The sequence below is a fragment of the Cervus elaphus genome, chromosome 20 (genome assembly GCF_910594005.1).
Source record: "Cervus elaphus chromosome 20, mCerEla1.1, whole genome shotgun sequence".
Lineage (NCBI taxonomy): Eukaryota > Metazoa > Chordata > Mammalia > Artiodactyla > Cervidae > Cervus > Cervus elaphus.
Genome location: NC_057834.1, coordinates 43392367 through 43416019, shown reverse-complemented (window position 1 = coordinate 43416019; position 23653 = coordinate 43392367). Strand labels below are relative to the sequence as shown.

The following is a 23653-nucleotide window of genomic DNA, read 5'->3' as shown; positions in this document are numbered from 1 at the left end:
AAAATTGATCATATTTTACTTAATTGGGCTTCTCTTGTGGCTCAGCTGGTAAAGAATCCGCATCAGTGTGGGAGACCTGGGTTTGATCCCTGGGTTGGGAAGATCCCCTGGAGAAGGGGAAGGCTACCCACTCCAGTATTCTAGCCTGGAGAATTCCATGGACTATAGTCCACCTGGTCCCAAAGAGTCAGCTACAACTGAGCGGCTTTCACTTTCACTTTACAAGATTGGTATGTCACAACATTAAGATCAAACTAATAACGCACGTCCACTCCACTGCCAATTTTTTAACTCCTTGCAATCTTACAGCAAGTCCTCGAGAATGTTAAAATGTAAACAAAAGTCTTTATATTTATCTTACAGAAGATCTAAACATCAATTATAAATAAGAGATACAAGGCTTTTTTAGTTAAAACATAATTAACATGATCACAAAGCATCTGTAATAAAGCAGAGTCAACAATTATATTGCTTGTAATTCTATTCAGAGGTCACTGAGCTATTGAAAACAACTTCAAAAACAAAGGCAAATCCTTATTATAGAAACAAAATAAATGCATTAGATACTGACTCAGCGTTTGCTTTTCTCCAATCTAAACAACCTAATCTTAATTCCTGTGGCATGCGGGGTGGATTGAAAAAGGAAGAAGCTAAAATTTGGTTGTTGCAGAGTTCCCAGTGTGTGGCATGTGAATGATATAGTAACAGTGAAATCAACGGGAGAAATTCTTCTCTCACAAAACCTGCCTTTCCTCCATCTCACTTCATGGCAGCTTCATCCTGCTAGTTGTTCAGGCTGAAAAACCTAGTATCTTGCTGGAATTCCTCTCTGTCTTACATATCCTTCATCCAAATCATCAGCTATTTCTGTCAGTCTCCAGAAACCAACCACTTCCTCACCATTTCCATCTCCCTGGTTAAGACCTCCCACTTTTCACCTGGGTTACTGTAAATGGGGCTAACTAGTCTCCCTGCTTTCTGCCTTTGCTCTCTGCAGTTTATTCTCAACTCAGCAGCTGGATTGATCTACTCCCTAAAGCTCTCCAGTGACTTCCCATCTCATTCAAAATAAAAGTCAAGGCCCTCACGATAGGGTCCGACACACACTGTTCCCCATTATTCATCTTTCCCCCTCCCTGCCTCAATTCCAACTACACTAGCTACTTTGCTCTTCTTTTCCCTGAATGATTTTATTTTTTATTCTTTTAAAAAACTTTTTATTTTATATTGGAGTATAACTGATTGTGATGGTTTCAGGGCACAGTAAAGTGACTCAGCTATACATATGCAATTATTCATTCTCCCCCAAACTTCCCTCCACTTTGCTCTTTTATGAACAGGATTTTGCAATTGTTCTACCTTTTACCTGGGTTTCTTTCTTTCCTCTTTTTTTTTTTTTTTTTAGAATTCTATACTTAGTAAAAAATATCTTCTTAAAAAATTGTTATTGGAGTATAGTTGATTTATACCTGGAACTTTCTTTCTTTGGATAATACATGGCTTACTCCTTTCATCTCCTCAAGGTTTTTGCTCATGTCCACTTCTTAGTCAATGATTCCCTGACCACCCTATCTATAATTGCAAACTTTATACGCCCCAATACTTTTCCATCTCCCTTCTTTAAACTGTTTCTTTCTGACTGAAATTTATCACCATCTAACTACCATAAATTTTACTTATTTTGTTTGTCTGATGCTATGGTTTTTCCAGTGGTCATGTATGGACGTGAGAGTTGGACTGTGAAGAAAGCTGAGCACTGAAAAATTGATGCTTTTGAACTGTGGTGTTGAAGAAGACTCTTGAGAGTCCCTTGGACTGCAAGGAGATCCAACCAGTCCATCCTAAAGGAGATCAGTCCTGGGTGTTCATTGGAAGGACTGATGCTGAAGCTGAAACTCCAATACTTTGGCCACCTCATGCGAAGAGTTGACTCATTGGAAAAGACCCGATGCTGGGAGGGATTGGGGGCAGGAGGAGAAGGAGACGACAGAGGATGAGATGGCTGGATGGCATCACCGACTCGATGGACATGAGCTTGAGTAAGCTCCGGGAGCTGGTGATGGACGGGGAGGCCTGGCGTGCTGTGGTTCATGGGGTCGCAAAGAGTCGGACACGAATGAGCGACTGAACTGAACTGAACTACCATAAATTTTACTTATTTTGTTTGTCTGATGGTCCTCACTAGACTGTAATTCCATGAGATGAGGAATGTTTGTCTGTTTTGTTCAGTGCTTATTTCCCCTTTTTTTGGCCAAACCATGTGGCTTACAGGATCTGATTTCCCTTACCATGGATTGAACAGTAGCCCACCACAGTAAAAGCACCGAGTCCTAAGCACTGGACTGCCAGGGATTTCCTGTAATGCTTATTTCCATAGCTAGCACATAGTAGGTATCCAATAAATGCTTGTCGAAAGAATGAATACACGCTACAAACCCTCTAGTAACCAGTGTTGAGAATTAGATGCCTATGCAGAGCCATTTTGGGGGCTCCATACCAGTGTTAAGCAAATGCATGACCCTGTTAGATTTCTATGAGTACACTGCTCCCAAGAATTAAGTAAGATGTTTAATATGAAGATATAAAACAATGGTTTCCATATGCAAATTGAAGTTTTCCTAGTCCGTTTCCTTCATTTGAAAGACAGAGGTCTAGTGAGCTTAAATCATCTCTGAAACACATCTAAATATTAATAATGGTGCTCACTTTGGCAGCACATATACTAAAATTGGAACGATACAGAGAAGATTAGCATGGCCCCTGCACAAGGATGACACGCAAATTCGTGAAGCGTTCCATATTTTTACAAATGGATAAGAAAGCTGTGGTACATATACACAATGGAATATTACTCAGCCATTAAAAAGAATGCATTTGAATCAGTTCTAATGAGGTGGATGAAACTGGAGCCCATTATACAGAGTGAAGTAAGCCAGAAAGAAAAACACCAATACAGTATACTAAAGCATATATATGGAATTTAGAAAGATGGTAAGGATAACCCTATATGCAAGACAGAAAAAGAGTCACAGGTATATAGAACAGACTTTTGGACTCTGTGGGAGAAGGCGAGAGGGGGATGATCTGAGAGAATAGCATTGAAACATGTGTATTATCAATTGTGAAACAGATCACCAGTCCAGGTTTGATGCATGAGACAAGTGCTCAGGGCTGGGGCACTAGGATGACCTAGAGGGATGGGATGGGGAGGGAGGTGGGAGGGGGGTTCAGGATGGGGAACACGTGTAAATCCATGGCTGATTCATATCAATGTATGGCAAAAACCACTACAATATTGTAAAGTAATTAGCCTCCAACTAATATAAATAAATGAAAAAATAAATTAATTAATTTTTTTAAATGAAGAAAAAAATATTAGTAATGAAGTATGCTATAAATCAGATGACTTGGCTCCGAATTCATTATTCTTTTCATTCTATCATGGTACTCTCTAAACTTGAGAGTTCCTCTGACCAGGAATTCTAGAGTAGCTGAGTTTAAATTACTACATCACCAGGAAATAAAAGTCTTATTTCTCAACATTATGCCTAAATTAAGTTGTGGTGAGTCTGGATATTTCAATAGTAACTGGAAATTAAAGGAAAAAAACAATTTCACTGTTATTTGCATATTTCCTGTCATGAATGGAAGGAGTTGTCATTTGCAGTACAGTGTTCTGGTATAAACATAGATTTTGGTGTTCACATCTCCAGGTTCAAATCCCAGTTTTGTCACTTTCTACCAGAAATCTTCTTAATCTCTCTAAGCTTCAATTTTCTCATTTTCCAAAGGAGGGTAACAAAATACCCTGGTGATCTAGTAGTTAGGACTCTGGGCTTTCACTGCCAAGGGTATAGATTCAATCCCCGGTTGGGGAATTAAGATCCTGCAAGCCCTGTGGCCCAACAAAAAAAGAATAATAGAATCAATATGCTGTATTCAATTGCATGAAAAGTACTCAACACATGGCATAAAACACACATGTGTATATTGACACATCTACTGTCAATTGCCCTGGAGGAAGAAATGGCAACCCACTCCAGTATTCTTGCCTGGAGAATCCCATGGACATCGGAGCCTGGCGGCCACTGTCCATGGGGTCGCACAGAGTCAGACACGACCGAGCAACTTAGCACGCACGTACGCACTGTCAATTGCAATCAGATATGAGTAGAAATTATAATCGGATTCTCACCCTTCAAATTTTAGACTTTATACTAAAATAACTTTCCAAATTGAATGCCTGTTTATTTAAACTTTATAGCTATTAGTTCTGTCTAGTTCTTCCCCAAATGAAAAAAATTATAAAGCAATAGATTCATGCAACAGTTCAGTATGATTTAAAGCCAAAACAGATTAAACTCAACATTAAAGCATTTCATGATCTATTCTGGCCAAAATGATGCGTTTTCCTTCATTGGTGTAACCATTACTCAGAGAACCAGCGCCCAGTTACAAAGATCCTAGTGTTATTCATACCTTCTTAGTGGTTCAAGGGCGCCCTCTGGCTGGAAGCTGTAAAAATATAACTCTACACTAAATGAAATACTTTTTTTTTTTTTTAAGCTGATGCTTTTCAAGTAAATTCTTAACACTTTATGAAATTAATCTTCTCTTTAATCACTGCTAGCATATTGTCAGAAAAAACAAATGTCACTTTACAAGGGCACCAGAATGTTCAGGTCTTACATTTCTCTAATTTACTGGGAATTGGAAAGAAAATCCAGGCTCTTTTCCCCAGAATTTACTTCACATAGTTCAATATAATTGTTGGCATGGATCACCTAGATAAGTATATTGATCTCTTTGTTTGTTCTGTCTACATAAAAGTCTATACTTTATTTAACATGCCACTGTAGCAGTTCACCCAGTAATGTGTATCACCAACATTAAATATTTATTGGGTATCACTGTGTACAGGACACTGACTAGGTGAAAGGGTGGGGAAAACAGTTCTTTAACCTCAAAGAAACGGCAATCTACTTTTTTAAAAAGGATGTGAAAAAAGAAATACAGGGTAAGATGTGCATTGAAAAAGACAAGCTTCTCTCAGTTTGCTTTCTGTGTTACCTTGGGAAAGGTTATTCAACTCCTGTGAACTTCAGTTTATCTGTAATACGGAGATAAAGGCCACCTCAAAGCAAAGTTGTGCAAGTTAACCGAAATATGCACAAAGGACTCAGCGTATAGTAAATGCTCGGTAAAAGGTGGTTGTTTTTATTTATTAATGTTAAGAGAAATCTTAAATAATAGCATCCTACATTAAATTTCACTTGCTTCAAATGGAAAGATATGTAAACAAAATATTTTCTATTTTATTTTTTCAACATTATCCTCTCTAGTAAAGAAAAATAAGTGATTCTGATGAGTTGCTTATTAAATCAGTAATTAGCCATTTCTAAAGGAATTATTTCAGTATAAAAATGTAATTAAGACCCCTTTACCACTTAGAAAATTGAGGATTCGTAAGAACACGCATTTTCTGGTACTTAGTTCATATGCTTTGCCTATTCTCTTGAAATATTTAAAATTTAAAAATAATTCATTGCATTTTACGGTCCTCTACAGAAAGCTGAGAGCCAAAGAATTGATGCTTTTGAACTGTGGTGTTGGAGAAGACTCTTGAGGGTCCCTTGGACTGCAAGGAGATCCAACCAGTCCATCCAAAGGCGATCAGTCCTGAGTGTTCATTGGAAGGACTGATGTTGAAGCTGTAACTCCAATATTTTGGCCACCTGATGCAAAGAGCTGACTCATTTAAAAAGACCCTGATGTTGGGAAAGATTGAAGGGAGGAGGAGAAGGGGATGGCAGAGGATGAGATGGTTGGATGGCATCACTGACTCAATGGACATGAGTTTGGGTAAACTCCAGGAGCTGGTGATGGACAGGGAGGCCTGGCGTGCTGCGGTTCATGGGGTCGCAAAGAGTTGGACATCACTGAGCGACTGAACTGAACATTTCTAACAAAAGCAGCCCAAGAACAGAATCATGGTCATCAAAAGAATCTTAGCAATTTCTAGTGTAATCTTTTTCTTTTTAGAAATAAGAACTTAGAAAACATCTCGCTAACATTACAAAGCACTTAAAATTTATTTTGTGAATTTTAATAATTTCTCAGGGAGGGCAAGCATGTAACAATTTTTTTTTTTTTAATTCAGTTTGTACGTGGGGAAACAAACAGTAAAACTAAGCACAGTATAGGGTTTCCCTGGTGGTAGGAATCCGCCTGCCAATGGAGGGGGCACAGGTTTGATCCTTGGTCTGGGAAAATCCCACATACCAGGGCAACTAAGCCAACTACTGAGTCAGCACTCTAGAGCCCTGGAGCTGCAACTACTGAGCCTGTGTGAGACAACTACTGAAGCCCCTGCGCCTTGAGCCTGTGCTCCACAGAGAAGCCACCACAATGAGAAGCCCGTGCAAGGCAAAGAAGAGTTGACCCCACTCGCTGCAACTAGAGAAAGCTGCTTGCAACCATAAATAAGTGAATGTTTTTTTAAAAAAACTAAGCACAATATAAAACTTTCACTAAGAAAAAATAGTTAAAGCTAGGCTAAAGACTACATGTATCATCTCACTTAATTCTCACAATAACCTGATACAGGTGTTATTTTCTCCATTTAACAAATGGGGAAACTGAGTCACTAATCACTTATGTAACTTACCACTGTCCTGCAACTAGTCAACAGCAGACTCAAATCCAGGCTGTCTGATTCCAGAGTCAGTGCTCTCAACTTCTATATATATCTATTACTGAAAAGTGACAATTCTCTAAATATCCATGAGTCTGACATAAATAAATGATTGTATAAATAAATGAGGGGAAAGGATGGCTTTTTTACAGAAGAATTCCAAATAACTGTAGAAGGAATGAGGAAAATAATTACCATTAGGTAAACACCAACTTTTGCAAGCAAGAACCATCAACAGATTCCTGTTGATGGATTACCTGTTAAAATTAACAGGTAAATGATAAGAATAGGATATTTGCAACTAATCGAGGCATCTCTCTATATGGTATTTATTAAATATAAGGAGAAAAATTAGTAAATTTACAGTGGAGAAACCAGCAGACACCACCTAAACAAAGTAATCAAAGTTAACATCACTGCCAGAAGGGTAGAATCACTGTAATTACTGAATGTGCAGACAGAACCTTCCATTAAAAAAATTTTTACTTAATGATTTAAAGCTCTTCAATACTTTTGCTGCCATAAAGTTTGCTACTAAACTACCAACTGTGACAAAAACTTAACAAATTCTGCTTGATTTGTGACAAGGTAGGCACTAAGTCTCTAAAATCACTTGAAGCATTTTTACTGTTCTGTCTTCATGAAAACTGTACCCTTTAAAGAAATTTATGATGAAACAGCCCAAATATTCCCATTAATATTTCTATTATTATATAGTAATGCAAGATACAGTTATTATGGAAATTATATTTGGAAGCTATAGTTTACAACTTCTGAAATCCATTCTATTTTTAAATATTATTAACCAAGGAAACTGAAATATGCCATAAGCAAAAAATAAAAGGTATGTGTATCTTTTGATTTCAAATAATTAAAGCTGATATTTATTGAGTCTTTACTATGTACCAGGCACAGTTTTTTTCCTGCACATTATTTCATTTAATTCTCACTATTTCCTGAGGTTGATTATATTACCAACACTTATCAGATGAGTAAATGGTTACAAAGGTTAAAAATATTGTATAAGGATGGGTTGTCTGACACAAGCAACACTGTCATTCTTTTTCTAAATATTTTTTTCAATTGCTAACAAGAAGAAAATCTAATTAATTTGAGTTTCATTGACTTCTATCTTTACTTTCCTCCTAGGCAGATGTATGTTAATACACAGCAACAAGAATGGTAAATAATTACTAATCTAAGATGACTAAGAGTTGGCCATATTGTTATCATAATTACACTGAACTTATTTACATACCCTTTGTTTTATATCAAACTTTGAGTTCTTATGGAGGAAAATCATGATTTTGATTAAATATAAAATGGGCAGTTAAACTTCAGCTAATACACACTTTGTAAGAAGCTGAAGCACATGTAATCATTCTTGATTATTTCATTTACACACATATTTACAAGTCTAAACAAAATGTACACATATAAACACCATATTTAAGTTTCTAAAAATTTATTTTAATTGGAGAATACTTTATGATATTGTGACGGTTTTTGCCATACATCAATACGAACTGACCACAGGTATACGTGTCCCCCCCATCCTGAAGCCCCCTCCCACTTTCCTGCCCGCCCCCCCAGGTGTCACAGAGCACTGGCTTTGGGTGCCCTGCGTCATACATCAAACTCCCACTGGCTGTCTATTTTACATATGGTAATATATATGTTTCAATGCTATTCTCTCAAATCATCCCACCTTCTCCTTCTCCCACTGAGTCCAAAAGTCCATTCTTTACATCTGTAAACACCATATTTTTTGATGTTCTGTTTTCCACCATTAAAGCTCTGATTCCTTGAATCTAGCAAAAAAAAAAATTTCAAATAACTGCATCAGAAAGTTTATAATTAACATAATCATTTATATTTGAAGACTGTTGCATTTATTTTTCAAATTTGAAGTTTTTATCATTAAAAATGTCTTATTATGGTTTATTTACACCCTCAATTGCTAAAATAGAAGTAAGGTACTTCATGGGCTTCCCAGGTGGCGCAAGTGGTAAAGAACCTACCTGCCAATGCATGAGATACAAGAAACACGGGTTCGATCCCTCAGTGGGGAAGATCCCCTGGAGAAGGACATGGCAATCCACTCCAGTATTCTTGCCTGGGAAATCCCATGGACAGAAGAGTCTGGTGGGCTACAGTCGCTAGGGTTGCGACGAATCAGAGAGGACTGAAGCAACTTAGTCCACACACAAGGTACTTCATATTAGCTTCTGGATTTGCCATGTCTTGCCTACAACAAAACAAGTCACTGGGCTTATGCTGGAGACTTGATCATTCCTTTCAGTCCTATTTTTAGAGGGATGGGAATACAAAAGAAGTTCTTAATCTAGAGACAGTTAAAATGGCTTTTTTAGTTTTCTTCAAAATAGGCTGCCAAATTTCAGGATCATCACGACATCCACTAAATATATATCTTGCATAAAATGTTTACATTCTATTAAATACTGTATCTTAGCCACATATAAAATAACACTGCCAGTGACATCAGTGGAATTTCATGAGCAATGGAATGAGTCAGTAAGTCTTGTCAAAATAGGCATATTCCTCCCCCTCTAAAATGTTATAATTGTCTAAATACTTAAAAGGATGCAGTGTCCATGTTGACAATTGTCTAAAAAAAGCACAAAGTTCATAGACAAGCCTTTCTCTCCCTGTTTCTTCTGAAAAATGAATAAAATGGAAAACAATCTTAAAACCACATTGAAATTCAAATTATAGGTTGCTATTGTTGTCCAATTGCTAAGTTGTGTCTGACTCTTTGTGACCTGGTGAACTGTAGTCTGCTAGGCTCCTCTGTCCGTGGGATTTTCCAGGCAAGAATACTGGTGTGGGTTGCCATTTCCTCCTCCAGGGGATCTTCCTGGACCAAGGATTGAACCTACAGCTCCTGCACATGTATGCGGATTCTTTACCAATGAGCCACCAAGGAAGCCCAAATTGTAGATAAGAAAAAACAAAAACCAATGACATGAGAGAATTTTCAACTATTGATAACTTACAAGATCTGCAGTTACTTCTTTCATTAACAATTGTTTGCTGTTTTCTATATTTTAAATTGTATTATACTTTAAGTAAAATATTTATTATATCTAAAAATTCAAATAACATTTTAAAAAAGAACAGAATTTTTAGATATTAAGATTTTTCTCATTTGTATCCATTTAAAGATTCATATTTTCACTTTAATATAATTTTTCTTGCAAAATGTACCTCAAAAATAGAAAAGAACGCCAAAAGGGAAGTTTTATTTATGCGGTAGAAAAGCTGAAAAGGAAAGAAACTTCAGAGGGGACAAAAACCTATGGTATTTCAAGCGGTTTCTGATCTGTAAAGGATTTGAAAATTGTATACAAAGTTTTATAAAATAAGCTTAACAGCCAGATTCATGTTAGCGTGCTCCGGGTGTAGTTTTAACTGTACACTTCACACAATAGAATGAAAGAATAATGATTTGGTGATGTTGAATGTATTGATTAAACTGTGAGCCCAATAAACACTGGTTACTTTTTTGGTAGAAATATTTACAAGCAATTACAGTCACTGATTTCTTGCAGTTGTTTCTTGTTATGTTCCTGATTTTACAATTCCCCAGCGCAAAGGTGCAGAAAACTAATATTTACCCTCCTTTTCGAAAAATGGCATGATGAAGAGAAGACTCGCAGGGTATAAACACAAATGCAGACTTTTGGAAGTTGATGACTTTAAGATTCTTTCTGTTAAGTTTTTGTCATTTCTCAAACAAAATTTTTGAGTTTTTCCTTAAAATCCCAGCGCTTCTTTGCATTAGCCCAACCAAGTACATGATCCCTACCCATTTTTGACCCTGTTCACTGCTCCTGCCCGCAGTTTCAGCATCGCAGGTCCCCGGTATCCGGGGCGAGTTGAAGCCCACGGAGTCCAAAAACCCAGGGCCCCCAAAACTGGAAGGTTCCTGGCTCCGCTGGACCCACAGTCTGCGAGTTCCAGCGGCAGACCACAGCTCCAGGCTCTGCTAGGGGACCTGAGACCTCTCCCAGAAAATCCTGTTCCTTTTGTTCGTTTGTTCAACAAACGTGTTCAACTTCCGATGCCCCTCAGTCTTCGGAAAATCATTTCAGGCCTCACTTTGCAGGGCAGTGTCCTCGCCTTGTTAATGACCCAAAGAAGCTGCGGAAGACGAATGTCGGGAGCTATTTAGCAGATATTACCAAACGCTGTCCCTCCAAGTGCCGGGCATCTGCGGGGAACATAAAGCCTCCTCCCTTCCCTTCATCCTTCACTACCACCCAAGAAAGCGTTAATGGCAAAGAGCGACCACGGCGAAGCTCTGCCGTGCGTGCATCCGAGCCAGCCTTAGGCCAATTCCTCCACACCGCGAGGCGCCACCTTCTCCCCAAGCCAGCAGGAGGGGTGGCAAGCCGCGGCCAGGCCTCGAGGCTAAGGACGGGGAGGGGTCTGAGCATCGAAGCCTCAAAAACCTCCGGGCTGGAGGTGGATCGAGAATCACGTCCGGGATTGGCTGGGTGTCTCTGCTGAATTCTTGCATCCAGTCGGGAAGCTGGGTTCCCCGGACCGCGTAGCGGAACTACAACTCCCGTGACCACTGCTGCCCGGACTTCCGGAAGCCAGAGCTGGCCGGGGAGGAAGTTGCTGAGACCCGGCCAAAAGGACGGGGGTTAATTTAGCAAGAAAAACGGGGGGTGGGAAGAGCTTTAGGGCTAACCTGTCAATTCGCCACCATGAACGTGGTTTTTGCTGTAAAGCAATACATTTCCAAAATGATAGAGGACAGCGGACCTGGCATGAAAGTGCTTCTCATGGATAAAGAGACGGTGAGTTTGCTTTTGCTCAGTGTTTGGGGGGGGGACGGGGGGAACCCTCCTCCTTTGCAGTAACTGGTCCCATGCCACTGTAGGGTTTAGCATTTAATTCAAGATTTGTAAGTTCATCATGGAACTGAAAGGCTTTATAAAGCTTGCCTAGATGGTTTTCAGTCTGAATGATTCTCACTACTGCCAGAGAGTCTTCTTGTACCCAAAACAATTGACTGAAATCAGAAATCCTTTTCTAAATGCCTCTGCCAAGAAATGATATATAAGACAGACCACTGGGAAGACTTTGGGATGGTCCTGTTATTTCCACTCAGCGTTGTGTTTTTAAAGTAAAGCTATTAGAGCTCAAACTGAGATGACAGGTTATTATTTATCGGTCACAAAATTAAAAAAAAAAACTTAAGGTGGTGGGAAACTTTTTATTTGTCAATTTATGGGTTGTCCGTGTTCGGAGAGAGCATTTCATTCTGGTACATTACTTATTATTTTAGATGCTCAGTAAATGTTATTACATATGTTAGTATTTAAGTTATCCCAGTAAGTATAGTATTAATGAAAAAAAATTTTTTTTAACTCTTAGGTATTGCTGCTTGTTTTTATTATTTTGGACTAGCATAATATTAGTTAATTTTTTTCTTTACAGACTGGCATAGTGAGTATGGTATACACACAATCGGAAATTCTCCAGAAGGAAGTGTACCTTTTTGAACGCATTGATTCTCAAAATCGAGAGATCATGAAACACCTGAAAGCAATTTGTTTTCTTCGACCTACCAAGGTAGTACATAAACAGCTGCCATCTGCTTAGGCAAATACGGCACACTATGATCTGGAAGTATTATGAAGACAAAATAAATTTCTATTATCATTTGTGGCATCATAATTATACTGGCTTATCAGTTATAACCATGACTTTCCTCCTTTTCATATCTCAGTCACTCCTCACAGCTAGATTTCCTTCAAGATGTTATGTAGGTTCTCAGCTACTTGCAAAGCCACTAACTGCCCTGAGACCCACACCTCTTTATTCTGAATGAAACTCCACACCTATCACACTGAACACCATTACCATTTAATCTTACATACTTATGTCAGTGTTTTGAGTCTTTATCATTTTATTCATATCTATGTTTAGGAATCTTTAATGGCTCAATTTTACTTCCCTGACATATTTAGTAGCCCTCAGAGCTCTCCTCTAGCTGTCCTGGTCTGCGCTTATGTTTTCAGGCTTGTATGTCCTGTCTCTGCTCCTCCACTGCCGCCAAATAGGCCTTTGTATGATCCTTCTACATGCTCACTCCTGCCCTGTTTATTCTTTTCTCCTAATTAAAGGTTCTTTAGCCTTCTGTCAGTTTTCGTCCATTATCTTCGAAATCTAACTTGAATCCTCCTTTAAAAATCCTTTACTATTTGTCTTATTTTGTATATTCTCTTGATTTATATTCATGTTCTTAATTCCAGTGCTTGTACATTATGTACTTTTCAAGATGCAAATCTGACCGTTTCACCACACTTGAAATCGTTGAATGATTTCTCATTGCTTTTATGATAAACACACAACTCCTTCTTAAGTGTGGCCTGCAAGGCCATGTATGGTCTAGTTCCTACTATTTCTATAGCCTCATTTCAAACCATTCCCCGTTTGGTCTTAGCCACACTATTCTTTCAGTCTGCTATATTCCATCATGCCGCAGGACCTTTGCACTGGTTTCTCTGTTTGCCTGGACAGTCTTCACTCCCTCAAGCAAATCTTTCCTGGCCTTGCTGACCAGGTCAAACCCCCCTCTTATAAATACTTATAGCACCATCTTCTCTGGCCTATTACTTGTCATGGTTGAAGTCTCATATGATTTGTATGATTAATTAATATGTCTCATGTACCAGCAGTAAGTTCCAGGAGAGCAGAGATGATGTCCATATTTTCACACTACTGTGTCCCCAGTGTCTACCACATAGCAGATACTCAATAAGTAATTCTGAGTTAATTAATGTATCAAGTATAATTCTTTTGTTATAGTAGTTTCCAATTGTTTCATGAAATTTAGGTTCTGAGAGGGGTCTTAAAGATAATTTAGTCCATCATTGCCAAACTTTTTTTTATTAGAGAAGCTATTTCACAGCCTTATGTATATGTTCTCTCAAGCTTAAAATGTGTACTTAGAAACAATTTTTCCTTACGATTACATTTAAAGTTAATTTTTTAAAGTTAATTTTTAATATGGTTTACAATTTAAATGACAATTTTTAAGGTCTTTTATCCATTTAACAAGCAATATGTATTGCTTACATTACTTTTCATTCTGTAAGGAAATGTATGGTTTTTTAACATTCAAAAATGATATTTTATATCATGTATAGTTTGGAGATCAACTTTATACTGAAATTTAGCCATATGTTATAGTTTCAAAAGTAGATAAAACCTGCATTATGATCTTACATAATTGGAATTATGTTTTGACCATTTGAAAATCAGTTGTTTTTTATTTCTAAATTTCATGTTTTATTTTTAAATAATGTGATTATACAAAATGCCTTAGCCTACTGTTTATAAATACTTCAAAAATACTGTAGTTCTGCCACTTTTGGTCCCAATAAGTTAAAAACCCAAGTGAATATAATTAACTATATTTTCTCTTGAATGTTGGCTTTTAAAGGACTAGACAAATTTTGACGTTCTACAAAAAAATAAGAATTTTGATCAGATGAATACAAATTTACAGACAAATAACTTGAGGCAAATTTGCATAATTATTATCTATTTTATGTTGTATTTCAACATCTATGTACTTTGTATTTTTTAATACTAATTTGGCCAGAGCAGTGCAGCTATATCACATATGATTTGATCATTATATTTAATGTATCTCTTTTATCCCCAGTCCTCACCCTTCCCAACATAGGCACACTTAATCTAGACCTCAGCACAGTAGACTCTTAGTAAAATCAATGGATGATACATAATTTATTACTTCATCACTTAAGTGGTTTTCCTCATTTTGTTTGTTTGTTCTTTTCTTTTCTAGGAGAATGTGGATTATCTGATTCAGGAGCTCCGAAGACCTAAATATAGTACATATTTTATTTGTAAGTATTTTTTCACCTGTTCAATCATATCACTAAATCCTAGCTAATATGTTCTACTAGGTACTGCATATCATCAGTAAATTAATTGAATCCAACACTCTAAGAGTCTGGTGGGTGTTTTGTCTTTCAAAGAATTACCAGTGTTGGACCAACATTCTGTTTCTGAGAGCTGAATGTGGTTTCCACTCATCATTGACTGCTTAGGTTAAAAAAAAAATGTAAGCTTTACCTTGCCTTTCAAATTTCTTTATAAGTCAAAAGTTGTAAGTAGTTAACTTTCACATTCCATCTTTGCCAAAAAATGTATATATACTTATTCCTATTTTACACTTATGAACTGAGGCATAGAAGCCAGTTTATTTATTTGGAGGGAGGATATAGTTGAGTTTGTTGGAAAAGCAGAGATTTACTTTACATACCATTCTTCTTCTCTTTGCAACTTTATGTAATACTTGAAAGTAAAAGTCATCAGATATGTGTGTCCTATTTGCACCACTTTTGGGGAGGGAAAGAGAGGTGGAGGCCTGGAAATAAACTAGGTTTGTTTATTGTATGATTTGTTTAATCATACAATTTATATGGTGTTTTTTTTTTATCTAATACATTTTGCTTTGGAAGTTACATCTTTTCTCCTCTAGATGTCATTATTGATCTTTATAACATTAATGTAGCTTACTTAAAAGCTTTGGAGTTTTTGGGTTTAGACTATAGTCTGAGACATACATACTTTTTTCAGGATATATTACAATTTAATAATGGTACCAAAAATTAACATTTGTGATAAGACACTGTATTTTATAAAAACTCTCTCATATATTATTTTATTCAGCCTTTAAAACAACCTCAGGAGGTAGAAATAGGCAATTTTATTCATATCTATTATCCTACTTTTGTTTTTGTCATTGTTTTCTTTTCGGTTAATAATCACAGGTTTTCATTTTCAATTAAACTTTTTCTTTTGAGATAATTGTAGATTCACATACAGTTGTAAGAGATAATACATAGATCCCATATACTGTTTACTCAGTGTCCCCTAACGAAGCATCTTACATAACTATAGTTCGGTATCACATCATACCATATTGACATTGATATAGTAAGGATGCAAAGCATTTCCATCTTCCTAGGATCCCTCACATCCCAGCCTCCTCAGTAACCTCTGGCAACCACCAACCTATTTTCCATTTGTATAATTGTCATTTCAATAATGTTATGTAAATGGAATCATGCAGTATATAACCTTCTGAAATTGGCTGTTTTTTTCATTCAGCATAATTCTCTAATGATTCATCCAGGTTGTTGTGTATTAATACTTGATTTAAAAAAAAATTTTTTTTTTTTTAATTTATTCCATGGTATGACTATACCACAATTTGTTTAACTATTCATATAATGAAGGACATCTGAGTTGTTTCTAGTCTGGGCTAATACAAATAGAGTTGTTATAAATATTTGTGTACAGGTTTTTGTGTGAACATAAGTCTTTATTTCTCTGTAATACGTAATTCCCAGGGATCAATTGCTGGGTCATATGGTAGCTGCATGTTTAATGTTTTTAAAAACTACTAAATGTTTTCTGGAATGACTGTGCCATTTTACATTTCCAGTAGCAATATCCAGGCGATCTAATTTCTTTGTATCCGAACAAGGATTTAGTGTTGTCCCTGGTTTTCATTTTAGCCATTCTGATACGTATGTAGTCATTCAGTAATTTTTTAGTCTGATTACAAGCTAGGCACTTAGGATAGGAAAGTATAGAAACTTTTGTATTCAGCCACACACACACACATTTATAGAAAGAGATTGATTCTCCATGCTGCCAAATCTATGTGCACATTTAATAGAATCACTGTTTTGCTAAGTCTCTTAGCTAAAAAGTGAATAGATAAAAAGTGAATAGAGATAAAAGACTTCTTTTTCCTCTGAAGAGTTATCTGATGCAGTAGCCAAGATTAATAATGAATAATCAATCTAGTACTTACTCTTCTGGTTCTAGAGATTGATTTAGGCCATGAATCTATGAAGTTGAAGAAAACAGTTATATGTGTTAAAGTAGTTAGCACTAAGCCTAGGAAAAATAGACTGTTGAAATGTCTTGGGTGGAGCAATTTCACAGTTTTATTTAATTGAAATAAACTAAAATGAGTATATATGATTTTATTCTTTATAGACTTTCAGCACAATTTATATCAGCACTAAACTGGCCTTCTGCTCATGTCATTTTTTAATAATTTTATTGTTGTATATTCTTATGTCTACTAAATATCTTGTGTGGCATACTAATTATCTTAGTATGCCATCCTTTACTTTAAAAAAAACTTTATTGTGGAAGTTTTCAAATATGTACAAAAGTAGACAGAATAGCCTAATAAATCCCAATGTACCCATCACCCAGTTTCTACACTTACTGTACCATGACCAATCTTGTTTTAGCTGTACTGCTATCTACTCCCTCATCAACATTATATTGAAGAAAATCTAACAGATCGTATGATTTCATCCATAAATATTTCCATGTGCATCTTTAAATGATAAGGACTCATTTTTAAAATATACCATTAGTACATCCAAACAATGAAAAGTAATTTCTGTTTATTCAAGTATTCATTCAGTGCTCAAATTTCAAATTCTTTCATGCCTTTTTTTTTCCTGCTCAGTTTGTTTGAATTAGGATCATAGTAAGGTCCACACATTGCTACTGAAACATACATTGTTGAAATTTCTTTAATCTTCTATAGTTCCTCTCTCTAACTTCACCCCCACACAGGCTATTTATTGAAGAAACCACAAAACCACCTCCTTCGGTTAGTGTCCTTCAGCCTGAATCTTGCTGATTACATCCACATGGGATAGTTTAACATGTTCTTTGCAATTTAAAATGTTCCTCTGTCCTTCAGTTCCTATAAATTGGTACTTGGATACACAGGTTTAATTAAATTCAGATTTGATTTCTTTTTGACAAGAATATTTCATCAGCAGTGTTGTGTGCTTCCGTTGATTATCTTACTGTGGTACTAGCAAAGGTTAATGCTCAATATTTAGTTCCATCCATTGATTCATTAGGAGTTGGAGGAAAAAAATGGTGTTTTAATTCTATCGTTAGCATTCCTGCTTTGCTTTTTAGCTAGAAAATTGCTATAAAGAGTTTCCCCTCGTCTATTAATACTATTTGGTTATCTGATGGTACAGTTCAGTTCAGTTCAGTTCAGTCACTCGGTTGTGTCCGACTCTTTGCGACCCCATGAACTGCAGCACGCCAGGCCTCCCTGTCCATCACCAACTCCCGGAGTCCACCCAAACTCATGTCCGTTGAGTCGGTGATGCCATCCAACCATCTCATCCTCTGTCGTCCCCTTCTCCTCCTGCCCTCAGTCTTTCCCAGCATCATGGTCTTTTCAAATGAGTCAGCTCTTTGCATCAGGTGGCCAAAGTATTGGAGTTTCAGCTTCAACATCAATCCTTCCAATAACACCCAGGACTAATCTCCTTTAGGATGGACTGGTTGGATCTCCTTGCAGTCCAAGGGACTCTCAAGAGTCTTCTCCAACACCACAGTTCAAAAGCATCAATTCTTCGGTGCTCAGCTTTCTTTATAGTCCAACTCTCACATCCATACGTGACTACCGGAAAAACCATAGCCTTGACTAGACGGACCTTTGTTGGCAAAGTAATGTCTCTGCTTTTTAATATGCTGTCTAGGTTGGTCATAACTTTCCTTCCAAGGAGTAAGTGCCTTTTAATTTCATGGCTGCAGTCACCATCTGCAGTGATTTTGGAGCCCAGGAAAAATAAAGTCAGCCACTAGATCAGAAACTATAAAACTCCTAGAGGAGAACATAGGCAAAACACTCTCTGACATAAATCACAGCAAGATCCTCTATGACCCACCTCCCAGAATATTGGAAATAAAAGCAAAAATAAACAAATGGGACCTAATTAAAGTTAAAAGCTTTTGCACAGCAAAGAAAACTATAACCAAGGTGAAAAGACAGCCTTCAGAATGGGAGAAAATGGGAGAAAATAATAGCAAATGAAGAAACAGACAAAGGATTAATCTCAAAAATATACAAGCAACTCCTGCAGCTCAATTCCAGAAAAATAAATGACCCAATCAAAAAATGGGCCAAAGATCTAAACAGACATTTCTCCAAAGAAGACATACACTAACAAACACATGAAAAGATGCTCAACATCACTCATTATCAGAGAAATGCAAATCAAAACCTCAATGAGGTACCATTACACGCCAGTCAGGATGGCTGCTATCCAAAAGTCTACAAGCAATAAATGCTGGAGAGGGTGTGGAGAAAAGGGAACCCTCTTACACTGTTGGTGGGAATGCAAACTAGTACAGCCACTATGGAGAACAGTGTGGAGATTCCTTAAAAAACTGGAAATAGAACTGCCATATGACCCAGCAATCCCACTCCTGGGCATACACACTGAGGAAACCAGATCTGAAAGAGACACGTGTACCCCAGTGTTCATCGCAGCAGTGTTTATAATAGCCAGGACATGGAAGCAACCTAGATGCCCATCAGCAGACGAATGGATAAGGAAGCTATGGTACATATACAGCATGGAATATTACTCAGCCATTAAAAAGAATTCATTTGAATCAGTTCTAATGAGATGGATGAAACTGGAGCCCATTATACAGAGTGAAGTAAGCCAAAAAGATAAAGACCAATACAGTATACTAACGCATATATATAGAATTTAGAAAGATGGTAACGATAACCCTATATGCAAGACAGAAAAAGAGACACAATGTATAGAACAGACTTTTGGACTCTGTGGGAGAAGGCGAGGGTGGGATGATCTGAGAGAACAGCATTAAAACATGTGTATTGTCAAGTGTGAAATAGATCGCCAGCCCAGGTTGGATGCATGAGACAAGTGCTCGGGGCTGGTGCACTGGGATGACCCAGAGGGATGGGATGGGGAGGGAGGTGGGAGGGGGGTTCAGGATGGGGAACACATGTAAATCCATGACTGATTCGTATCAATGTATGGCAAAAACCACTACAATATTGTAATTAGCCTCCAACTAATAAAAATAATTGGGAAGAAAAAAAATAAAGTCAGACACTGTTTCCACTGTTTCCCCATCTATTTCCCATGAAGTGATGGGACTAGGTGTCCATCTGGTGGTACAGTTGGGATATAAAAGGACAAATACTTATTTCTTTCTAAGTATTTGCTCTTTTCAATATAATGATTTGGTTCCTTGGCATCCTGCAATGCCTATGATGATGGTTCCTTTTTTTTTTTAATATTATGAATTTACAGATTTAAACATATTTGTGCTATTCATTCCAATGTGAAGGTGTTTGACTTATACCACAATGTATAGTACCACATATACTAAACTTCACTTAATTCATTAGACTTTACCTGTCAGGCCCCCTTGTGTCTACTTGTAACAAAAATTATCTCCTCTGAATAAACCACAACTTAGATGTCTGTTTCAGATTTCAGTAATGTGATAAGCAAGAGTGATGTGAAGTCATTAGCTGAAGCTGATGAACAGGAAGTTGTGGCTGAGGTTCAGGTAAATATATTGGTCCTCTAACACATCTCTTTTATTGGCCCTTTCTAAAGATTTGAGTCTATAAATAAGGAAAGTGCTATCTCTTAAGAAAGGAGGCTATTGATCAGACACAATAAATGTGCATTGCATCACACTCTACTCATATATATATATATAGAAAGTTTGGAAGAGGTATCAAATTGAATGGGAATAGAATTAAAGAAGTTGGTGGGAATAAGGAGATTGGAATGTACTGGATTGGTAGGGAGGGTTTCACAGTGTTGGAGTCAGAGCCAGTTATGTTTTGTAAAGGTAGTCTTATGAGCTATGCTATAAGAATGTTCATCCACGCAGTTATAGTTTATGTCTGATTGGGAAAGAATAAGACTTAAAGGATGAATGAGGTTTGTGAAAGTTCTGTTTGTGATTATCTTGCTTTGGGAAGAAGCAGATTGGTCATTAGGTTAAAACTTGGAAACTCTTCAATATGCTACATGCTATATGGAATACCTCACATTAGAACATTTCATGTTACCTTTTCCTTCTTAAACCCTTTAGTGTTCTTGAATACATTTATCACAAATGTTTTAAACATATTTATCACCTCAGTGAAGAATATCATCCTCAGGGGAGCAAATAAGCAAGTTTTGGATTTTTAGAAGGATGTGCTAGGTGATAAATTAATAAAAAAGAATGACCTATTTTAAGTCACATTCTCCCTCATGAGAATACACTGGATAGCAATGTTCTTACTCATCTGAGTGTAACACTGTATATCTTTAGCAGTGTTTTATTTTTACTAATTGAAAAGTCTCCTCAAATATGATATGTATACTTATACAACTTTTGTTTTTGATTGGGGTTTTTTTTTAAGATTTATTTTTGTTTCTATTCTGTAATTGTCTTATTAATTCCCTCACATTGACTATTGTTACTCAGTTGTTAATTGATCAATTTTTCTTTTTTATACCTGCATTTCCTCCATTTGATTGTATCACGTAGTATTATATCACATATGAAAAATATTATTGCCTGATACAGTTAGGAGTTTGTGGAATAACTGACTGATCTTGGTGCTTTGTTTGCAGGAATTTTATGGTGATTACATTGCTGTGAATCCACATTTGTTTTCCCTCAATATTTTGGGTTGCTGCCAGGTATGGAAAGAAGGGAGGTTTTTGTTTGTTTGTTTATCAGATGGAAGTTAATTCAGTAAGTAATTGGACTTGTAAGAAAAAATTCAAATATGATCTATGAATGTATGTTTTTAACAAAAAGGGTCGAAATTGGGATCCAGTCCAACTATCCAGAACAACTCAAGGACTGACAGCTCTCCTTTTATCTCTGAAGAAATGTCCAATGATTCGTTATCAGCTTTCATCAGAAGCAGCAAAGAGACTTGCAGAATGTGTTAAGGTACGGCATTCTGTATCCTCAGTTCCAAAACATCAAGACCATTCATTTCCTTATCATTTTTCAGAAACTAAAAGAATATTTTCTCTGAAACCAAGGAGATGATATGTTAGGTTTATTGGCAAAGAGGTAGGAATTATATTTTAAGACCCAAGGCAACAAATTAGAGCTAAGATTCTTAGGTTTAACTCAGGAAACATTTGCAAGCTACTTAACTTCTTTTGATCCAGTTAAACTACTTGCAAAATAAGAGTTTCAAATCCTAACTCCTTAAACAGAATGCTACTAAAATTTTGTCAAGCTTTTGAATCCTTTTATGGGAGGCCTGTGAAAGTGCAAAAAAACTATTGTAAATGCGGTTTTTATGTATGAATTTTCTATTTATGTCATCTCTATCTGCTCCCAATTGGTTGACCAAACGTCTTTCTGTCTTACCCACAGCAAGTGATAACTAAAGAATATGAACTGTTTGAATTCCGGCGGACTGAGGTTCCTCCACTGCTACTTATTTTAGATCGCTGCGATGATGCCATCACCCCATTGCTAAACCAGGTGCAGAGCCCTTTGTTGGCACAATGGAAGGATGATTTCAAGTGGTATTCATCAAAATGCAGATGTGGAAATGAACATGGTCCATTTATTTGCCTCCTTATTTTCAGCTATTCTTGTTTTTGCCTTGTATTTCCTAGTATTCTGGTATCAGTGTTCTAGCCACAGTCATCTTCAGCTCTTGCTTCTCCCTCTTCCTTCCTGTCTCTTTCTGCCACCATTCCTAATTAAGGCAACTTCTAGATTCTCTGGTTTCCATGATGGCTTAGCAGTGAAAAATCTGCCTGCAATGCAGGAGACACGGGTTCACTTCCTGGGTTGGAAAGATCCCTGGAGGAGGGCCTGGCAACCCACTCCAGTATTCTTGCATGGAGACTCCCATGGACAAAGGAGCCAGGGTCACAAAGAGTCATACATGACTGAAACAACTGACCACGCATGCACACTAGGTTCTGTAGATTCTACTTTTCCAGTGTCTGTCTGTTCTTTCCCATTTATTGCCTTATCTTGGTGTAACTGATCTTTTACAGCAGTAGTCCCCAGCCCTTTTGCCACCAGGGACAGGTTTCATGGAAGACAGTTTCTCCACGGACAGGGCTCGGAGGGAGGGCAGCCAGAGGGGTGGTGTTCTGGCCTTGTATGGTAGTGTTCAGGTAATGCAATCTATGGGGAGTGGCAGATGAAGCTTGGCTATACTCGCTCACCCAAGGCTCACCTCCCGCTGTGCAGTCTGGTTCCTAACAGGCCAAGGACCACTACCAGTCTGCGGCCCAGGGGTTGGGGGCCCCTCTGTTATAGGAATTCTGAAATAGTCATCTACTTGATTTCCCTCTTTTAATTACTTTCCACTATAATGTATCTCACAGATACAATGTTATTAAATTACTTTTACTAAAGCTCACAGCTCTTATCCTATTACTCCTGACTTAAAAATCTTACCTGTTTCCCATTTGCCTGCTGGATTAAATACAGACTCCTGAACTTGACCACCATGATCCTTCATAATGTGGGCTCAACCTTATAGAAAACCTTTAGTTCACTACTGTGTAGATATGCCTCATTATTCTCTGCCGTCATTTTATTCGTGTTGTGACCTAGATCTGAACTCTGGAATGTTTGGAATACATTTTCTTCCCATCTTCACCTCTTAAAATTCTTACTTTTTAAAACCACTTGAAACATCTCCTTGAAGCTTTTACTCTTTGGTCAGATATGATTTTTTTTTTTCCTTCGAATTACTGTAGAACTTTTTCTCTCGTGTCTCACACTGCACTTTCTATGTGGTATCTTTGTTTTCACATTCTCCTAGGTTATACATCCCTTCAAGGCAGATTATGTCTTACTAATGGTGGTTCTGTGAATTCAAGTGCAGTGCCTTACAGTTTATAGACACTTTATTAATAGTGACTTTAAATTTGTAGGAGAAGGCACAGTCTATATTTCAGTTGCAGCTCAGCTTATAATAATGTTAATGCTAGGGGAAATCTGTGACTGTGGAGTGCAACTCCTCTATGATACAATAGCCTTATATTCTTAAAATTCAAAGTAATA

At 37.2% G+C, this 23653-nt stretch overlaps 1 protein-coding gene and 1 non-coding gene across 2 annotated transcripts in view; both read left to right on the top strand.

Annotated features, from left to right (window-relative positions):
- The first annotated feature begins 2698 nt into the window (after positions 1-2698).
- Positions 2699-2805, top strand: LOC122678427. Its single transcript, XR_006336101.1, has one exon. It is a non-coding gene; the product is annotated as a U6 spliceosomal RNA (small nuclear RNA).
- Positions 2806-11311: 8506 nt separating this feature from the next.
- VPS45 (vacuolar protein sorting 45 homolog) overlaps positions 11312-23653 on the top strand; it is a 64821-nt gene continuing 52479 nt past the window's right edge. The window contains exons 1-7 of the mRNA XM_043876849.1: positions 11312-11523; positions 12167-12301; positions 14547-14607; positions 20082-20161; positions 21229-21297; positions 21419-21556; positions 21995-22105. Coding sequence (XP_043732784.1) covers positions 11431-11523; positions 12167-12301; positions 14547-14607; positions 20082-20161; positions 21229-21297; positions 21419-21556; positions 21995-22105 — 687 coding nt within the window. The 5' untranslated portion in view covers positions 11312-11430. The remainder of the gene's footprint in view (positions 11524-12166; positions 12302-14546; positions 14608-20081; positions 20162-21228; positions 21298-21418; positions 21557-21994; positions 22106-23653) is intronic.